The following is an 18936-nucleotide window of genomic DNA, read 5'->3' as shown; positions in this document are numbered from 1 at the left end:
GCGGCACGATCACACTGACACTGGCGCCAGAGAGCAGCGCTGCAGACGCCGTCACACACCTCAGGTACAACATACTCCTGCTGCGTCCGTGTGCGTGTGTGTGTGTGTGTCTGGAGTCTCTCCACTGGAGGGTGTGTGTGTGTGTGTGTCTGTGGAGTCTCTCCACCAGAGGGTGCGTGTGTGTGTGTGTGTTGTAGGATTACAAATTTATTTAAATGTTTTAATTTAGGTTCAACAGTATTTTAACTGAGAAAGTGCACACACTGTTTTCCATTTTTGAGGCAATCAAGGTTTTGGACATTAACCTCTTGTCACATCTCAAAGGTCAGCTGGGCCTTTTGTTGATCTAATCAGGCTGATTGGATTAGCATCTCAAGGCTCTGAGTTACACTGTTACCTGATGAAATCAGGTAACCAGCTGAATCATGTACTTTCCTTTACATGTTTTGTTCAAGAGTCCCCTCCTCTATGAAATTAATCCCACCCCCTTGAAATGTATATAAACTGCAATGTAAAGTTCCCTTAGATTAGACTTGATTGAGATGACTACAGCGACGCAATAAAGAACTTATACCTCAACAATCTCCTGGTCTGCAACTCTATCTTTTCTACACTTGAGAAGAAAAAGTTCACAACAGTGTGTGTTGAGTTTCTCCACCAGAGGGCGTATGTGTGTAGTCTTTCCACCAGAGGGTATATGTGTGTGTGTGTTTGTGTGTGTGTGGAGTCTCTCCACTGGAGGGTGTGTGTGTGTGTGTGGAGTCTCTCCACCAGAGGGTGTGTGTGTGTGTGTGTGTGTGTGTGGAGTTTCTCCACCAGAGGGCGTATGTGTGGAGTCTTTCCACCAGAGGGTATATGTGTGTGTGTGTGTGTGTGTTTGTGTGTGTGTGGAGAGTCTTTCCACCACAAGGGGTGTGTGTGTGTGTGTGTGTGTGTGTGGAGTCTTTCCACCAGAGGGCAGTGTTTCACACACTCAGCTCAGTCAGAGTCGCATGAAAGGGAAGTTGCACTGCTCTTTTCTCCTCTATTGTGTCGTATGTGAGTGAAACGCTTCTGGAACAAGGACAAATATGGGCGGGGCTTGATTGTAACAGTGAGGAATTGATTGGATGGTTGTGGTTTGCTATTGGTTGATCTCATGTGAGTGACAGGTTGTCCCGCCCTCGTCATCAATGAAGAGAAGAGATGCTGCAAGAGGAAGTTATTCGGATTCATGATTATTAACACAATTATGATGATGTGCACCCATAATCATTTACAATAAACACTGCAATATTCCATATGAAACTAGAATGGTCTCTTGATTTCATGATGACTGTGTGTGTTTCTCACAGGTCATCCAGTCCCAAGCTGTCCTTCAGTGTTCTGCTGACGGAGGCGAGCGTGGCGCTCTGTGATGACATCACCAGCAGGTCCGGTTCAGTGGAGCTGCTGCGTCTCACCATCTCTAAACTCCTGCTCCTGCTGCCGGCCATCGACGCTCCACCCGACCACACCGTACACACCGCACAGCTGCTCTGCGGAGGCCTGCAGGTGGACAACCAGCTGTACCAGCGCGCCAGCTTCCACTTCCCCGTCATCATGTGCCAGGAGCCTCCGGGCGACCCTGCGCTGACCCCGGGCAACCCCGCGCTGACCCCGCAGGAGTTCTGCCACGCCTGCTTCTTCTCTCTGAGCCTCACGGTCTCCGGCTCAGGACAGCTGGACCGGCTCTCGCTGCGCATCCGCCCGGCGCGCGTGTATCTGGAGGACACCTTTCTCTATTACATGAAGACGCTCCTGCACACCTACATCCCAGAATGCACCCTGGCTGTGCGTGGCGAAGGGGAGGGGCTCCCGCCGGAGGTGGTGGAGTCGATGCGTGCGCTGGTGACGCCGCTACGCCTGCAGAAGCTCTCGATCGAACCCCTTCAGCTGCTGCTTTCCATTCACGCGTCTCTGAAGCTCTACATCGCCTCCGACCACACGCCGCTGTCCTTCTCGCTGTTCGAGCGCGGCCCCATCTGCACCACCTCACGCCAGCTTGTACACACACTCGCTATGCACTACGCCGCCGGCGCGCTCTTCCGTGCAGGTGCGTCTCTCACACACACCTGAGAACTGAACATCCGTGAGCTTCCGTTCGTGGCAGAAACGAGTCGACAGATGCGTCATTCTGCAGTCACAGTGTTTCAGATAAATACACGTGCTGATGTGTGTGTGTGTGTGTGTGTGTAGGTTGGGTCGTCGGGTCTCTGGAGATTCTCGGCAGTCCCGCCAGTCTCGTCCGGAGCATCGGGAACGGCGTGTCAGATTTCTTCCGGTTGCCGTACGAGGGTTTGACTCGCGGGCCGGGAGCCTTTATCAGCGGCGTCTCGAGAGGAACTAACTCATTCATCAAACACATCTCAAAAGGTGAAGCACACACACACACACTCTGTAATATTGACCATCTCCATTGGCTATTAAGTTGGGTGTTAGTACTGAACGAACAAATCCGTGTTTGATTAACGCAGATTACCTGTTAGGTACACACACGACACATGTCATGCGTTCATATCCATCCCTGAAGGTCTCCATGTGCTTTCAGTGATCACAACTTCCACTAATCTACACTAAACACCCTAGCTACTATTACGGCAAGAACTACTCGCATTTTCATTAGAAAATGTCCCGCATGGTTTGATTCTCCAGCTCAATTAGTAGATCGTTGGTGCTTGCAACGCCAAGGTCATGGGTCCGATTCTCAGGGAAAGCAAGAACCGAGAACTGATAAGAATGTAAAATGTGTACCGTTAAAAGTAATGTAATGTAATGTGTCTCACTCACATGATCAAGGTCCTCCAGAGATGCGTTTAGCAGCAAGCATGTGTTTCTGCTGACACGTGTGTGTGTGTGTGTGTGTGTGTGTGTGTGTGTGTGTGTGTGTGTGTGTGTGTGTGTGTGTGTGTGTGTGTGTGTGTGTGTGTGTGTGTGTGTCTGTCTGCAGGGACTCTGACGTCCATCACCAATTTGGCTACGAGTCTGGCGCGGAACATGGACCGTCTGTCGCTGGACGACGAGCATTACATGCGTCAGGAGGAGTGGAGGAGGCAATTGCCGGAGACTCTGGGAGACGGGCTGAGACAAGGCCTGTCCAGACTGGGCATCAGCCTGCTGGGTGAGAGACACACACACATGATTGCTTTATACAACAGATCATTAACCCTAACCCTGCTGGGGGACCACAGATCATTCACAGCAGCCTCACAGTGATCGGCAGGACAATAACAGAATCAATGATGTGTGTGTGTGTGTGTGTGTAGGCGCGGTCGCAGGAATCGTGGATCAGCCCATGCAGACATTCACACGGACACTGGATCTGCCGAGCTCGGCGAGCAGCACAGCCCGCGGCGTCATCTCAGGGGTGGGGAAAGGCATTGTGGGAGTTTTCACCAAGCCAATCGGAGGAGCAGCTGAGCTGGTGTCGCAGACGGGATACGGTACGAGGCGTTCATGCACACGCGCGCAGGAGAGTGTGTTGATGTGCAGGTGTGCAGTGACACGAGTGTGTGTGTGTGTGTGTGTGTGTGTGTGTGTGTGTGTGTGTGTGTGTGTGTGTGTGTGTGTGTGTGTGTGTGTGTGTGTGTGTGTGTGTGTGTGTGTGTGTGTGTGTGTGTGTGTTCAGGTCTGCTGCACGGCGCGGGTCTCTGGCAGCTTCCCAAACAGCTGCACCCGCCGACAGACTCCAAATCAGCCGACGCCTCCAACAGCCACGTCAAATACGTCTGGTAAACCAACGCTTCACTTCACAACCAGAACCCAAAAACGTCTCAGTTTACGACTGTAACCCATGTTTCCTGAGAACAGGGAACTCGCATTGCATTATATCCAGCAGAGCTTGTGACAACACATCCTTATCCGGCAGATCAAACTCGCGTGAGAGATAAACCGCTCCCTCTGAAACCCCACGTCTCCAGTCCTCCGCGCGAGCGGGACCCGAACCGCCTGGCACAGATGCCCATCCCTCCTCTCAAAGGAAAATCACAGTTGGCACAAGCGGATCCCTCAAGAACTGACCGTGCGTGCTCTGAGTTGTGTGTGTCATCAGGTGTCAAATATCTTAGCCACGGATCCACACACTTTCTGAAGCGTTTCTCACAAGCCATGATAACCTTTTGAAGTTTCAGGTTGAAGCGTACAAACAAAACGGTCCCTTCAGACGATAAGAGGTTGACGTTCTTTAATCGCCCCTTTTATACTTCCCAAAGCATCATCGACGCAGTGCGAGTTCTCTTTCGAAAGGGAACCTGGATATATGAGTCAAGACCTGAAAAGTCATGGAAATTATTCAAATATTTAAAAAATCATGGAAGTTTCTGTAAAGAATATACAGTTTTATGTCAAGCTTTTTGCCCTGTGACCTGTGTGTGTGTGTCTGCAGGAAGATGCTGCAGTCTCTGGGCCGCCCCGAGCTGCACATGGCTCTGGATGTGTGTATGGTGAGCGGGTCGGGTCAGGAACACGCCGGCTGTTTGCTGCTGAGCGGAGAGGTTCTGTTCGTGGTCAGTGTGTGTGAGGATGCGCAGCAGCAGGCCTTTCCCATCACTGAGATCCAGTGTGAACACGACACACACACGCCTGGACGCATCACACTCACACTGCAGCAGCACCGCGTGACCAGTGACACAGAGGTACCAAACTCACTCTCACACACACACACACACACACACACACGTCTCTGCACATGCTTGTGTCACAATATTATAGTTTATATTACGTCTTATATTTTTAGATAGCACTTTTCAGGAACTCAACTGTAAGTTAGCAGTAATTAACCTAAAAATAAGCAGCAAATGAGAGGAAAAATTGCTGTAGAATTTTTGGTACAACTTTTAAGGTCTGATTTGTTGACTTTAGTTAACGCAACTAAACATTTTCAGCATTTATTAACCCTTGTTAATGTTAGCAAATGAAACAGAGTTATTTTAATATAATTGATATACTATTATAGTTTTTATTAATGTTTTGAATCAGATTTTATTTTTTCAATTTTTATTTTAATATTAACATTTTACATTTTTTATTTTAGCAGACGCTTTTATCCAAAGCGACTTACAAATGAGAACAATAGAAGCAGTTAAACTTACAGTAGGACAACAATTATGCAAGTGCTATGTCCCTTCCCAGTTTAATCCAACGCAGTACATGTACTTTTTTTTTAAATTTATATAGATTAGAATAGAAGAGAAAGTGTTAGTATTAATGGATCAAGTGGTGCTGAAAAATGTGTCTTCAGCCGTTTCTTGAGAATGGCCGCGGAATAGTCCAGGTGAAGGTCTGGGAAAGATTGTGTGCCTCTTTGAGATGATGCACTACAAGACGGCGTTCACTTGCAGAGCGCAGGTTTCTGAAGGGTTAGGAAGGAGGGAGCGGAGCACGTGGTTGTTCTGTGGGCAAATGTTAGGGTTAGGGATTTTTATTTCAGTTTCAGTTAAAATAGTTAAATAAAATTTAGTTTAAATAAAATGTAACCCTGGTTCACAGTGCACTAATTAATGAATGTTAACAAATACAACATTTGATCCTAATAATGTAGTAGTAAATCTTGAAATGAACGATTTTCCTGCCATTGACAGAACTTTCCAGCAGTCCATGTTTTCACTGTTATTACACATCTTCTGAAAGAGTTTCTCTCTCTCTAAGTTTTCAATTTCAAAAGAGCTTTATTAGCATGACTGTGTATCACAATGTTGTCAAAGCATTTATATTATATATAAATAATAAAACAAACAAACCATATGTACAGATCATGTGTGTGTCTCTCAGGCCGACGGGTCTCGCGACCGACTCTCGGAGCTGCAGTACAGTCGGCTGGTGGAGTTCGTCACCGGAGCGTCTCAGTTTTTGTCTCCGTCTCAGTCGTCGCGTTACCAGCCGCCCGTCACTCCTGCGGATCCACCGCCCACCGTCTCCAGAACATACCAGTATCACGCAGACCCGGCCTGCGCACGCGTGTTCGTCTGCAAGTTCACCATGGTGAAGAACAGAGCGCTGCGCATCGGTTTCCACTGACGCTCACATCACAGACTTCATCTGATTTACACACATCACTTTATTGAGACGTCACTACTTCAGCCAGAGCTGCTTTCTGTGTGAATGTGTTGCTTTAAACCCAAAGAAAGCCTTTAATTTTTTTATTTTTACAAGCAATGCAAGAAATTATTTACTGTTTTTTATTGTATTATTCGCTCCTGTATTCTGGTCTAATGAAAATATGAGTGTTGCTTCATAATGAATCTGCTTTTTGTAATAAAACATGGGATATTTGAAGATGTATCATCAGCTTGATGTCAGTTGTTTGGTTGTGTGATCAGTGTGTTTGGTGTCTGCGGTGTTCAGCCTCGTTTGACCCCGTGAGCGTCTGACCTGCGACTGCGTTTGTGAAGAGGAGCTCCCGTCTGCAGGGGAAACATTCACTCGTTAGTGGAGGTGTTTCTAGTGTCTGTAAAACCGCATTTTTCCATCTTAAAAATATATCTAAATTACATCATATGCTCTCAATGACAAATGCGGAACAGTTAATTAATGCGTTCATGACATCAAGGCTAGATTATTGTAATGCTCTACTGGGTGGTTGCCCTGCACGCTTAATAAACAAACTACAGCTAGTTCAAAACACAGCCGCTAGAGTTCTTACCAGAACCAGGATGTACGACCATATTAGCCCGGTTCTGTCAACACTGCATTGGCTCCCTATTAAACATCGTATACATTTTAAAATATTGCTGATTACTTACAAAGCACTAAATGGTTTAGCTCCCCAGTACTTGAGCGAGCTCTTAATGCATTATAGTCCTTCACGTCTATTGCGATCTCAAAGTTCTGGCCAGTTGATAAAACCTATAATATCTAAATCGACTGCTGGCGGTAGATCCTTTTCCTATTTAGCACCAAAACTTTGGAACAATCTTCCTAACATTGTCCGGGAAGCAGACACAGTCTGTCAGTTCAAAGCTAGACTAAAAACATCTCTTTGGCTTAGCATTCACATAACACTCTATAGACTTCTATAATTCAATATTAGGCTGCATAGTTTAGATCAGCCGGAACCGGGAACACTTCCCTTAAATCCTAGGATAGCGTCTACGCTAATATAAGTCTCTCTGTTTATCCCGAGGTTTACCGCAGTCCGCCGGATCCAGGCCGTATCCAGATCTGATGTAGGACCTGCGCCTGGACACGACGACAACGCATCCCTGAAGTGACACTAGTCTCTCCCTTGTGAAGGCCTCCTTCCCTTTACCTCTGTACTGATAAAACGTTGTCGTGATAATACCGGTTCACGCGGCTACGATAAAAATTCTGTATTATGAATTTAAGGCTAGACACGTAGTTTGTTGAAGTCAATTTGTAAAGGACTACCCGCGTGTGCACATATATATATATTCAAACGCAATTCTGAGAGATCTCACACTCTTCTCTAAAGTGGCCTGATCATTTCTTATACATAGTTCCCACAGGCCAACTATTGTCACGTGACCTCCCCGGAGACGCCATCTTTGATGGCATAAATCTGCGGTGTTTACAAAGTTTTACAAGCAAATTTAGAATATTTCTTTCTGTTTATAATGTTACGCAAATCATGAAGAGACAAAATGACAGAGATTATAAACAGACTCTAACACAAGACAGAGAGAGGGACAATGCAAAAATTTCAGTCATATATGTTGTGGATCCGTATGCGCTAACGAAGGAAGCACTGAGCACTGATTATGCAGCTTTGCCTCAGATACAGTATTTTCATGTGTACTATCTGGTATTAGCTAGGAGTTTTTACACATGTGAGCAATTCTGAGCCTGGAAATCACTAGAGGCGTACAATCAGTTTGCCGAGGGTTGGGTTGGGTTGGTGATGTTAGCTGAAGTGCAATCAATAGAAAATTAGTCATCATAGCAAATGTAGCATGATGCTAGACTATCTGTCTATTAAAAAGCCATAGCCTCCACCACTTAATTCCTATGTGCCCCTTAAAACAGTCATCGGTGCTTTCTGTTATATGCATGTACTTATTTGTACACTGAAGAATAGGGGTTGAACGGTACATGTATTCGTATTAAATCGAAACTGTACGGGCGTCATGGTTCGGTGCATGAATATAAAAATAAATAAAACTCGCGTGCAAATTAATTTATGTAATGCAGAACTACTTTATACGCGGGTTCTTTAAGGACATAATCTGAGATTGCAATACTGGAATGTGCGCGCGCGTGTGTGTGTGAGAGAGAGGCGCGGGCCCGATCGCGATCAAACAGTGGAAACAATGTTGTTTTTGTATGTTTTTAATACCTCGTCATTTTGTTCATACAGGACATCATTCAAACTGCAAAGTGTTAACTCATATTTGTTTTGAGGGAGTTTCTTTCCTGTTTATCCTCGCCAGCCATAACCTCAGTCTTTGTTCTGACATTCATGAAGTCTAATGACGGGTATACTGTAAAATCCAAATTTAACTGAACCTCCGGCACGATTTGAACATCCATTGACCCAGCAGGAGATGACCATTTTCACTTTTTATCACGACATTAACTCGTTTCAGCTTCTTCTTCTAATGTTCTGCCCACAGCATGCCCACAGAAATGGCGCCGGGTTTGCAAATGCCCGTATGTTGTGACATCATGTAGGAACTGTATACAAACGCTGTAATAAAACGATGCATTCATAAGTAAAAAGGGCTTTATTTAAAACAATGTATAAAAACAAGTATGTAAAGAGTATTATGTACATACATGTAGATTCACAGGACCAAAATGAATACTGTACATAAGTGCAAAACTCATGAGAAGTTCATAAAAAACAAACCCACACAGAGGAACGCAAAACACACACTCTCTCTCACACACACACACTCTCAAGAGCCACCTCACGTTGCGACTGCTCTGAGCGCTGCCCGGCAGCACGTCTCTCCGGCGTTTGGCCGACACACACACACACACACACACACACTCTCAGAGCCGCCTCACGTTGCGTCTGCTCTGAGCGCTGCCCGGCAGCACGTCTCTCCGGCTCCGGCGTTTGGCCGACAGGTGTGCGCAGTCTCTGGCCCCGTGGAAGGAGCTCGAGCACGAGGTGCAGAAGCGGAAGCGGCAGTCGCTCCAGCTACACACACCCTCGGCGCGCAGCGAGTGACAGCGGGCCGGGTGCTCACAGCGGGGGCACGGCTTCAGGTGCTCGTCACTGAACAGGGTTTCTGCCACCTGGGGCGAGAGAGAGAGATATTAGTACCAGCTAACGGGAATCATCTAGCAGGTTCTCTCAGCGGTAGGAAATAAACACTTCCAGTACGTTATGCAGCCAAAACAGACTCTGATGCTTGATTATAAATAACCTTTTAACTATAGATGGTTGAGAACATAGTGCAGAGTATAATCCCATCTGGGACACACAGGTGAAGAGATCTGGCGTGATCAGCACAGGTGAATAAGCGTGATCAGCACAGGTGAGTTGCGCACCTGCAGGAACTGCCTGCGTCTGGAGCTGGCGTGGGTCGGGGTGATGGGCGGGGGGGCGAGGGGTGTTCGGGCCTGAGCCTGTACGCTGCCCAGAGCCGACCTGCACACCAGCGCCGCCCTAGTGTCTGCATCCGGAACATGAGCCGGCTTTCCTCCCTACACACACACACACACAGGAAAGCTCAGCACTACATCCTTCACTGTACTGAGACTGACAGAAGAACAACCTCCTATATTTTTCTGCACCAACCGTACATTACCAGTGTGATGACTGACTTTAATAATCAAAATTATTCATTGAGTGTTTCCATGCATGATCTTAACCCGATTATCCCCAATAATCCAGCAGTGTGTGTTCATGTAAATGTTAACCTGTTTTAATTTATGGGAGTAAATCATAAATGCTTCAGCATAAAGTGATGTGTGTAAGAGAGGGAGAGAGAGAGATTGAGAGTTTGAGAGTGTGTGAGAGAGAGAGAGAGAAGCGTCTTTACTGCAAATTGAAGAGCGAGTGTTAGGAGGCAGGAAATATATCGCAAACTCCGACTCTCAGACTGAAGAAAGAAAAAAAATTGTGTTTTGATCTCTTACAACCGAAGATATTAATTAATTATTTAATTAACATCACATCTCTAATAACAAATGCACCAATGCTTAGCTTTGGACGTCACTAAATTAATAAAATCCTGTAGAAACGGTTAACTTGCATTGCTGGGTTTGCATGTAAACCGGGTTAATTCAATAAGCTGATATTTGGGAGTGATCATAGTGTGTGAAAACATGCGCAGACTTAATGCATAATTACCGCGTTTATGATAACTGGACGCAACTCGCATTCAACATGAGGTCATGTGACAGTGCAGCACTGGACTGTTTTATCTAGAGTTTCACCTCCAGTGTTAGGGAGATCTTGAGCTCTCGGATGTGGCATCTCCTCCTGTGAGCGGCTCTCCGGTCTTCAGTGATGACGTCGCTCCAGTCCTCACACACCTGCCCAAACCTGCAGCAACCGCATGTTATTAACCGCTTCACAAACTGAAGGATGAGGAATATCTGCCCGTCACTGACCTGTAGATGTCGGCTGCAGACAGAAGACTCAAGATCACCGCTAGCACGTGTCTCAGGTTCCTCATCCTCAGTTCGGAGATCACGTCCACCTTGTTGAGGCCCATTTTGCGGCCGATGAGGCCCGAGAGCGGCAAGCTGGTTCTGACGGGCCGGTCCAGCAGCAGGTCCTCCAGGCTCGACCCACGGCGGCTGATGGAGAGCACGGCCTGTAGCGCCGGCGTCAGCGACAGATCCTGCATCTGCAGCGTAGCGGCGCTCAGCGGTGTCCCATCCAGGAACACCTCGTCCTTGTGCGGGTCGGCCCGCGGGTCTCTGGGCCCGTCCTCGGACTGAGAGCCTCCCTCCCGGAGCGTGGACAGTCTCCGCTGTCTCTCCAGCCGCGAGCGCCTCTTCTCCCGCCCGCTCGAGCCTGGCAGAACCAGCTCCTGGAACGAGCCGTCGTGGTCCACCGAGGAGTCGTGGGATTTATCCAGACCCAGAGAGCTGAAGCCGCTGTCCTCCAGGGGCGTGTCTGGGGGCGTGTCCGAGGGAGTGTCTGGAACCTGCTTCCCTGTGCGCACCGGGGACCGGAAGTTCTCCTTCGTCAGGTCGTGTGTGTGAGGCGAGCTGGGAGGACCGGCTATGATGCTCTCGTCCGGGTCCGGTTCGGTGAGACTCGTGTGGGTTAGGGTTACGCCACTCCTGCCCGACTCCAGGGTGGACGTGACGGCCTGAGAAAACAGAAGACGCCGCTTCCGACACGAGAACACAAAGTCATCCCCTTTTAAAGTGCTGTAAGACAGAGGCCCGGTCGGGCTGATGTCCGGGGAGTCGAAGCTCTCGCGGGTCAGGTGATCCGGTGTGGTGAAGCCACTCTTACTCCCATCGGATGAGGAGCGGGATACAAGCAAGCGCCTCCGGAGCGACCCGTCCTTCCGGGTCAGCTTCGGCGTCTCGCACCAGGCTACCAGCGCGGCCGGTTCTGTGATAGAGTCCCTGGACTGGGCCTGGTCTCTTCTGTGCAGGAGAACCGTGGCCTTGGTGCCGTTGAGATGGCGCTCTCTCCTGGGCGTAAATACCCGGTCCATTTGGCCGATGCCGGGAACCTGCACGCCCTCCATTATCTTCAGCTTCAACTTACGCTCGCTGGACCCAACAGTGCTGTCAAACAACACAGGAGAATAAAAGTTAATATGTGCATGTCATACATAATTTTACAACTATTTATTTACAGGTAATATTGATTCTAATTGATTTATTAGTGCACATGATTATTGTGATACATTCATTTTCTGGTAATCTTGAATCAGTTCCTCTTGCAGCATCTTCTCTCTCTTCTCTTCTCACAGGGTATATACAGGAATCATGGAATTAAATTGAATACCATTTAAGATCTTTTTTTAAGACACCTTCCATACATTTTAAGACCTCATCGCCACTTCAAGTTTTAACAGTTTCATCGGCGACACCTTACATTTACTATATACTGATTATAAGATAGCACAACAGTCTTAGTTTGTGATAACTCCTTAATCCAAAAGAAGGATGGGAACGAAGCACAAGATAATTAATTGAGTGACTAACGCAATGCAAGGTTTATTAGAAAGAGAAACCAGAATTGGACACAATAAACAAAACAATTGAGAAAACTGAAGGAAAATAAACCTCTCCGAGCTAAAGGGACAATGATTTTACAAAGTATATTCAAAAGATGTATTTGTAACATCAACTTTGTGTTGTGGTATACACTTCTCATGACAAACACCTGACTGGTCAGACAGTTTACCTGAGATTACCACAGAGTGCTTGATTTGATGCACCAGAGCAGAGTGTCAGTATTAGGGTTGTGCACGAATATTCGGTCTGTAATTATTATTCGAAAAATAAAATACTATTCGAATCTTACTACGTTGCATGTTTTGCTGGCCGTAAATGCTCTGAATCCATGATAAATCCCAAGCACTAACTCGCAGTTATAATTGAATGCACTGGGTGGCGCTGTGGAGAGTTTATATTTGATCACATAATCTCGTCTTTGCGAAGTTTGGAATTACTTGGATGAAAATGATCTTACTAAATGATATTACAAAATGGAATTACTTTTAATCAAATTAATTAATGATACTGAGTCATTACAATATCACCACAATAATGAGAAATCATATGAAAAAAGCAGTCGAATGACGAAAGACAGCTGTCCACCGTCGCATAAACGGTAAGCGCAGCTGAACCCGAGTGAGCCAAGATGATAACTTAACTGATAGCAAAATGATTTTGAGACATAATATGCTTCCTTTAAGTTTCGTTAAGGAAGACAGGCTTAAAATAACAGAATACGCAAAGTGCTGTTAGAAACTTCGTTATCTGTCACTGTGTCCCTGCAACGTCTGTCAGCGGCAGCGCAATGCTTTTTCTCACTCGAATATGTGGATATTGTTTTTCTCAACATGAATGTGAAACAATATAAACAAGATAACCATATGCTGACTAAGCTTGCTACGGTAGTCGGTGTTACCGGTGTTACACGGTGTTCAGTCGCAACACTGGTTTTATCACTTGCCCACAGCGACACCGCAAAAAAATATATATATTAAAATATTTAACGCAATTACGCAGTATCTGTTTTTTCTGTCACCCGTTGACAAGCGTTGTATGATCACGCTCTTATTAATGTGAATGCTTTTAAGCGTGACGACTAAAGATTAAAGACAAGACGGCTAGAGTTCTTACTAGGTCAAGAAAATATGATCATATAACACCAATTTTATCATCTCTACACTGGTTACATATTTAGTTCCGTATCAATTACAAAGTACTATTACTGACCTATAAAGCCCTAAATGGTTTAGCTCCTGTGTATTTAATGGACTTTCTATCGCCCTACAATCCATCGCGCTCTTTAAGATCACTAAATTCGAGGCTTCTGGTCATTCCTAGTATATCTAAGTCCACTAAAGGAGGGAGGGCGTTCTCACATTTAGCTCCTAAACTCTGGAATAGCCTTCCTGATATTGTTCGAGACTCAGACTCGCTGTCCCAGTTTAAAACTAGATTGAAGACGCATCTCTTTAGCCAAGCATTCACTTAATGCTTACCTTTTATACCACTGCTGAATCAGATCGAATGCATTAATATTATGAACAGCAGCTATGCTAATTATCTCCCATCGTTCGTCAGCTCCAGTTTGTATCCAGCCTCTCACGGAGACTTCAGATCCCCCAACACCTGCGATAAGATGACTAAACGCCTGTGAAGAGACGACTCAACGCCGGCGATATGTTATGCCCTAAATTAATACATGATTAACTAACTGTATTTTTTCTATGTACATTTCTGAAATGCACTTTCTGTAAAGCTGCTTTGAAACAATATGTATTGTGAAAAGCGCTATACAAATAAATTTGTATTGTATTGTAAAGAGACCGCACGCGCGACCCACAGAGAAGACGCGCGTCAGTATCGAGTTCTCTTTTGGGCTTGAACAAACCATAACACACAAATTATGCCAAAATGTCCGTTTTGTCGAGTCTCCTCATAAGAGCAGTCTTAAATTATTTAAACAAAGTCTTAAATTAACGTAGAGATTTGTGAGAAAATGGGACGCGTGTCAGATCGCGTCTCTGTCAGCAGCGGCTGGTCTTAAAGTGTCATTAATGTTAATCAAAGAACAAAGGTAAGAGAGTATATTACTCACTCAGACCCGGAGCCAGGAGGATTATTATACCGGTAGCCTAATAATCATGAATGCACTCCGTAGGGATGTAACGATTCACTCAACTCACGATGCGATACGATTCACGATACTTGTTTCACGATACGATTTTCTCACGATTTTTTTAACAAGTGATTAACTTAAGAAATTATAAATGAAAAAGTGTCCCTTTTATTATTTCTCAGACAAAATGCTGCACTTTTTTTTTCATTTTAAAATATATTTGTCAAATAAAAAAACTACATTGAAATTAAAAAAAAAATCCCTTCAAGGTTGTTTCAACTCAGTCTTTCTGTCTGTCTGGTCAAGAGTGTGGACACTGGTACCTTCGCACACTAAGAAAAAGACTATACTATTAGTAAAATTAGTACCACATTTAGAAGGGTTTAATTTTGTTATAATTTGTATCATTAACCTTACACTAGCAAGAGTAAAAAAAAAACCCACACATTTAGAAAAATATGCCATAACCATCAATAAATTATATATATAAAAATATATATATCCATGTAACTTACACATTTAGAGAAAGAGATAGTAAAATAAATACAACACCTGGTTGCCACGGAAACACTGATGCACCTTGTGATCTCTGTGGCTCTCGCACTTGTCGTATTAATGCCTTTTACATGAAAACGGAGGTGACTGGTGCTTCTCACGGTGGTGATTATTATCAGTCTACGGAAAGTCAAAATGCCGCCACACCTCCGATTTGAATGAGTCAACATCTACGCTTGCCGTCGCCATGTGTTTGACGGCGGGAGCGCACACCAGACTATGACAAACACTGGCGCGGCGCGAGCGGAGCAAACCGAGCGTTTTCAGTTCATTCCTATGGAAGTTGAGCTTGGCTCACACAAGCTCAAGTTCCATTAAAGAAGTGAAAACACTCGCTAGCTTCGCGCCAGTGTGTGCTTGCTGCTATTGTGCCTCTAAAGCGTCACAACTTCACAGTAGGCTACAGTAAACGTCCCTGCTGTTTAAAACGTGTATCGCGATTCGTTTAACATTTCAACCGACTTGAATCGTCACACATTTTTATCGATTTTCAACCGGTTGCGAGTGAATCGTTACATACCTAGCACTCCGCTATCTTTTAACACATCTCCGGCGAGCGGCTTCTTCACGCAAAAGAAAAACTCTTCATGAAGTGCAGTGAAATTCAGCGATCTATGGCGTTTCCTGATGGATCGTGTTTGTTCCTTCATTTTATACGTGCAACTCACTTAGCCTATAAGGACACTGACAACGCACTGACAGACATGACCGAGCAGGTAATATTTAATATGAAACAAAGTCTCAACTTTCAAATTTGGTCAGTCAAAGAAAATGGAACAATAAATATGCCTACCGTTTTGTGGCTCTAATGTGTCGTGAGAGATTGTCAAATTCAAATCCACCGACGTTAATCTACTAACTCTCCTGACTGCTTTGTCGGACAAAAATGGTGGATTTTGATTGGTCAGATCGCATCAAACTCCATGCGAAGGATGAATTGACGCCAATTTAAAAGTGAAAGTGAAGTGCACATTGCTGCACCAGCTTTTCATAAGCGATGTAAAAAAGATTGTTTCATTTTCAAATTAGCGCCAATTCACCGCACAATAACAAAACAGTGCTGCTCCGCACGACCACCACTATGCATGCCCATGCAAACGCGCGCATTTTATGTTTGCCTTTAAATTAGCAATTTAAAAGCCCCTGCCGGTGATACCGGTATTACCGGTGTTGTCACACGTTCGATTGGTGGGAAAATATCCCCACGTCACATCCCTAATGCTGACTCGTGTGTATGTGAACGTTATTTACAATAAGTGGCGTGGTCTGTTTTACTAGCGTTTTGTTTAGTTCACACTGGTTGAGCTTAGGCCTAAATGCTTTTGTTCTTTACATTTTTTAATGTATTAGTCAGTGATGGGCGGAAAGGGACATATGTGCTATCACCCAGCAGTGCAGACAGTCATGAAGCGCGGTAACAGATGACATCATATCAAGCGGGATTCCATAAAAAAACTACACAGAATCCCACTAGTCACCGACGCAATGATTAAATTCAGGCAAACTGTAGCATACAACCTCTTTGGACAAATATACATAACGAAAATATGATACAAAATGTAATACCTTTTAAAATGGCATTTAAGACTTTAATACTTTTTAAGGGCCTTAATTTTCTCTACATTGACTTATCAACTTTTAATACTTTTTAAGACCCCGCGGACACCCAGTCTCTGATGACGAGGGCGGGGCAACCTGTCACTCACATGAGATCCACCAATAGCAAACCACAACCATCCAATCAATTTCCAACAGACAATCATGTTTCAAGCTGACTTTAAAGGGTAAGTTCACCCAAAAATGAAAACAAATGAGGTTATTTTAAATAAAATCTGAGATTTCTGTCCCTCCATTGACAGCTATGCTGTCAAGACAGATTTTTCATTTTACCACTTTGCTTCAAATAGAGACAGTAAAACGAATCCATATGAATCGAGTGGTTTAGTCCAAATTTTCTGAAGAGATAGGCTACAATCGCTTTATGAGATGAACATATTAAATTTAGTCTTTAAATCATGCAAACATTCATCAACACATCAGTTGTGATAAACAGAAGCTCAATCATTAGAACCAATGAGCTTCATCATCATGTTACGAGTTTCGACAAGAGCCAATGAGTCAGAATTGTGATAAAGTCACAATTACATTTTTATATTTCCTTTACGTGGCTGAAACAAGCTTTAATACATTTATATACAATTCTGTCTGTCAGAAATTAGTTCAAAGTAATGTCCATAAGGGAATGATTTACAGCTATAAAATAGGACATGTTATGTTGGTAATTAATGTCATGTATTCAGACACACAATAAACGTGTGCTATTGATTACAATGTAAGGATAATAATACAGATACCGGTATGGAAAGTTTCAGTCAGAAATATCAGAAAAGCCTGGAGCAATTCAGCGTTCAGGTTTTGAATTCTTCCACCATTCAAACTGTGTGTAATTAGGAGACTGTTTTGTTCATTAGCTTTACATTCGGTTCTGGCAAAAAGAGTCGGTTATGGACGGTTGCTATGGTGACGAGCTGAGCAGTTTCCCTCCTGCAGATTCAAACTTCGCGCCCCTTGAACTGCGCGTGCACAACAGCACGCACACACACACACAAACAAACACGCTACTTTAAGCCATTTATAAGAAGCACGATTCGTTTAAAACAGTTTTGTGAAGAAACATGCGATTGACGCCTCGCCGCTGACTCAAAAATGCCGGAATAAGAGAAAAACAAACGACACACACCGTCAGTCAGCTGTGGCTTATCACGCAGGCGTTCACGACACACACACACACACACACACACACACACACACACACACACACTTATAGGGCTGTGACACGTTTAGCGAGGACAATTTTTCAGATCGATAAACTTAAATCATTATTAAACCCTGTGCATAAAAGACTGCGTTACTTACGCGCGTGTCGGGTCAGAGTTTCATGCCACTGCTGCTCAGAGAGAGAGAGAGACGGTGAGCTGCGGGTCAATGAGGCTCCACCTTTCAAATTTCGTGCCCATTTCACTGATTGGACGCGGATTTAAAGAGACTAAAATTAGTGTTACTAACCCTATGCCACGGAATCATTTCAACAAAGAGGGTTCGATTTATTTATGAGATATCGTGGATTTCGAAAATGTTACATAAACATTTAAGTATTCACCTTTTTTCTAACGAAATAATTTTGTCATTTTATCATTTCGACCATTGCCATTTTGAATAAAGAAACTTCCATAAATAATACAAATATTACAAAAGAAAGGTCGATAGGCTATCATTTATAATCTTAAAAATATTGATTAGTTTAATTGTGTGAAGTGATTGGTCCATCCTGAGTAACGCTGAGAACGCATTTCTTGTCATGAATTTGTTTTATCAAAATGTATTATCTGTTGTCTTCATGAATGCATGAATATATTTACATTCATACTAAGTTATATTTACTTCATGTTATACACGTTCTGACATTTGTAGAACAAAGTCAGTTACACAATGAAAAAACGACAAGGTTTGGTTGGTTATGACAAAATAAATGTTTTGATGTAATACAGTGTTTAGAGTCAGATTTATGATTGTGAACATCAGTGGCTCCAAAACTGTTCAGGACAAGTACCACCTTCGATCAAATCAGAGCACCAGTCAACAAGACTGGTGAGAAATCAAAATAAATAAAATAAAACTGAATATTGCAATACATAAATGTGGACACAACAGCCTCTTAAAACGTCTTCAAACTCTCAAGTCTCAAGTGCACAAAAAGGCCATGAGTAAACCAATATCCTTCAAAAAGGTATGATAAATATAGCAGATAAATAAAATAATGTTATATAATAAATAATAAATAATCAAAGTCTACTTGCAACGGACGTGCTGGTTTCGGCCTCATCATGACCTCATCTCCTAAATCAAACACCTGTGATTCAGCAAATACCTGCTAATGCACTCGGATTCACGTAAAGCAGCGAGTTGACCAGTTTGTGTGTGTAAAGGCCAAACACACAAGATATAGTCCCTTCACTCCCCAGAGAGAAACTGATGAAGCGTTAGTGCCGCGCAAAATGAGTAATTCCAGAACAACTCAAAAATGTATTGGAGTAAAAAGTAAATTTACTTGTTAAAAATTGTAGTCAAGTAGAGAGTAAAAGTTGCCA

At 44.1% G+C, this 18936-nt stretch overlaps 2 protein-coding genes across 2 annotated transcripts in view; one reads left to right on the top strand and one right to left on the bottom strand.

Annotated features, from left to right (window-relative positions):
• vps13b (vacuolar protein sorting 13 homolog B) overlaps positions 1-6297 on the top strand; it is a 220879-nt gene extending 214582 nt beyond the window's left edge. The window contains exons 52-59 of the mRNA XM_077246996.1: positions 1-64; positions 1335-2074; positions 2218-2394; positions 2969-3139; positions 3285-3461; positions 3647-3749; positions 4403-4652; positions 5788-6297. The exon at positions 1-64 is cut by the window's left edge and continues 52 nt beyond it. Coding sequence (XP_077103111.1) covers positions 1-64; positions 1335-2074; positions 2218-2394; positions 2969-3139; positions 3285-3461; positions 3647-3749; positions 4403-4652; positions 5788-6033 — 1928 coding nt within the window. The 3' untranslated portion in view covers positions 6034-6297. The remainder of the gene's footprint in view (positions 65-1334; positions 2075-2217; positions 2395-2968; positions 3140-3284; positions 3462-3646; positions 3750-4402; positions 4653-5787) is intronic.
• A 2380-nt stretch (positions 6298-8677) lies between these two features.
• fbxo43 (F-box protein 43) lies at positions 8678-17794 on the bottom strand. Its single transcript, XM_077246995.1, has 5 exons — positions 17705-17794; positions 10540-11679; positions 10363-10471; positions 9472-9627; positions 8678-9216 (listed from the first exon to the last, which is right to left on the bottom strand). The coding sequence occupies exons 2-5, from the start codon at positions 11637-11639 to the stop codon at positions 8968-8970; spliced, it is 1614 nt and encodes a 537-aa protein (XP_077103110.1). The 5' UTR covers positions 11640-11679; positions 17705-17794; the 3' UTR covers positions 8678-8967.
• Positions 17795-18936: the final 1142 nt, after the last annotated feature.

The sequence above is a fragment of the Siphateles boraxobius genome, unplaced genomic scaffold (assembly GCF_051911475.1).
Source record: "Siphateles boraxobius isolate OS27281-9 unplaced genomic scaffold, OSU_SipBor_1 293, whole genome shotgun sequence".
In the NCBI taxonomy this organism is placed as follows: domain Eukaryota; kingdom Metazoa; phylum Chordata; class Actinopteri; order Cypriniformes; family Leuciscidae; genus Siphateles; species Siphateles boraxobius.
The sequence above is the reverse complement of the archived record's forward strand: the minus strand, read 5'-3'. Positions and strand labels throughout refer to the sequence as shown.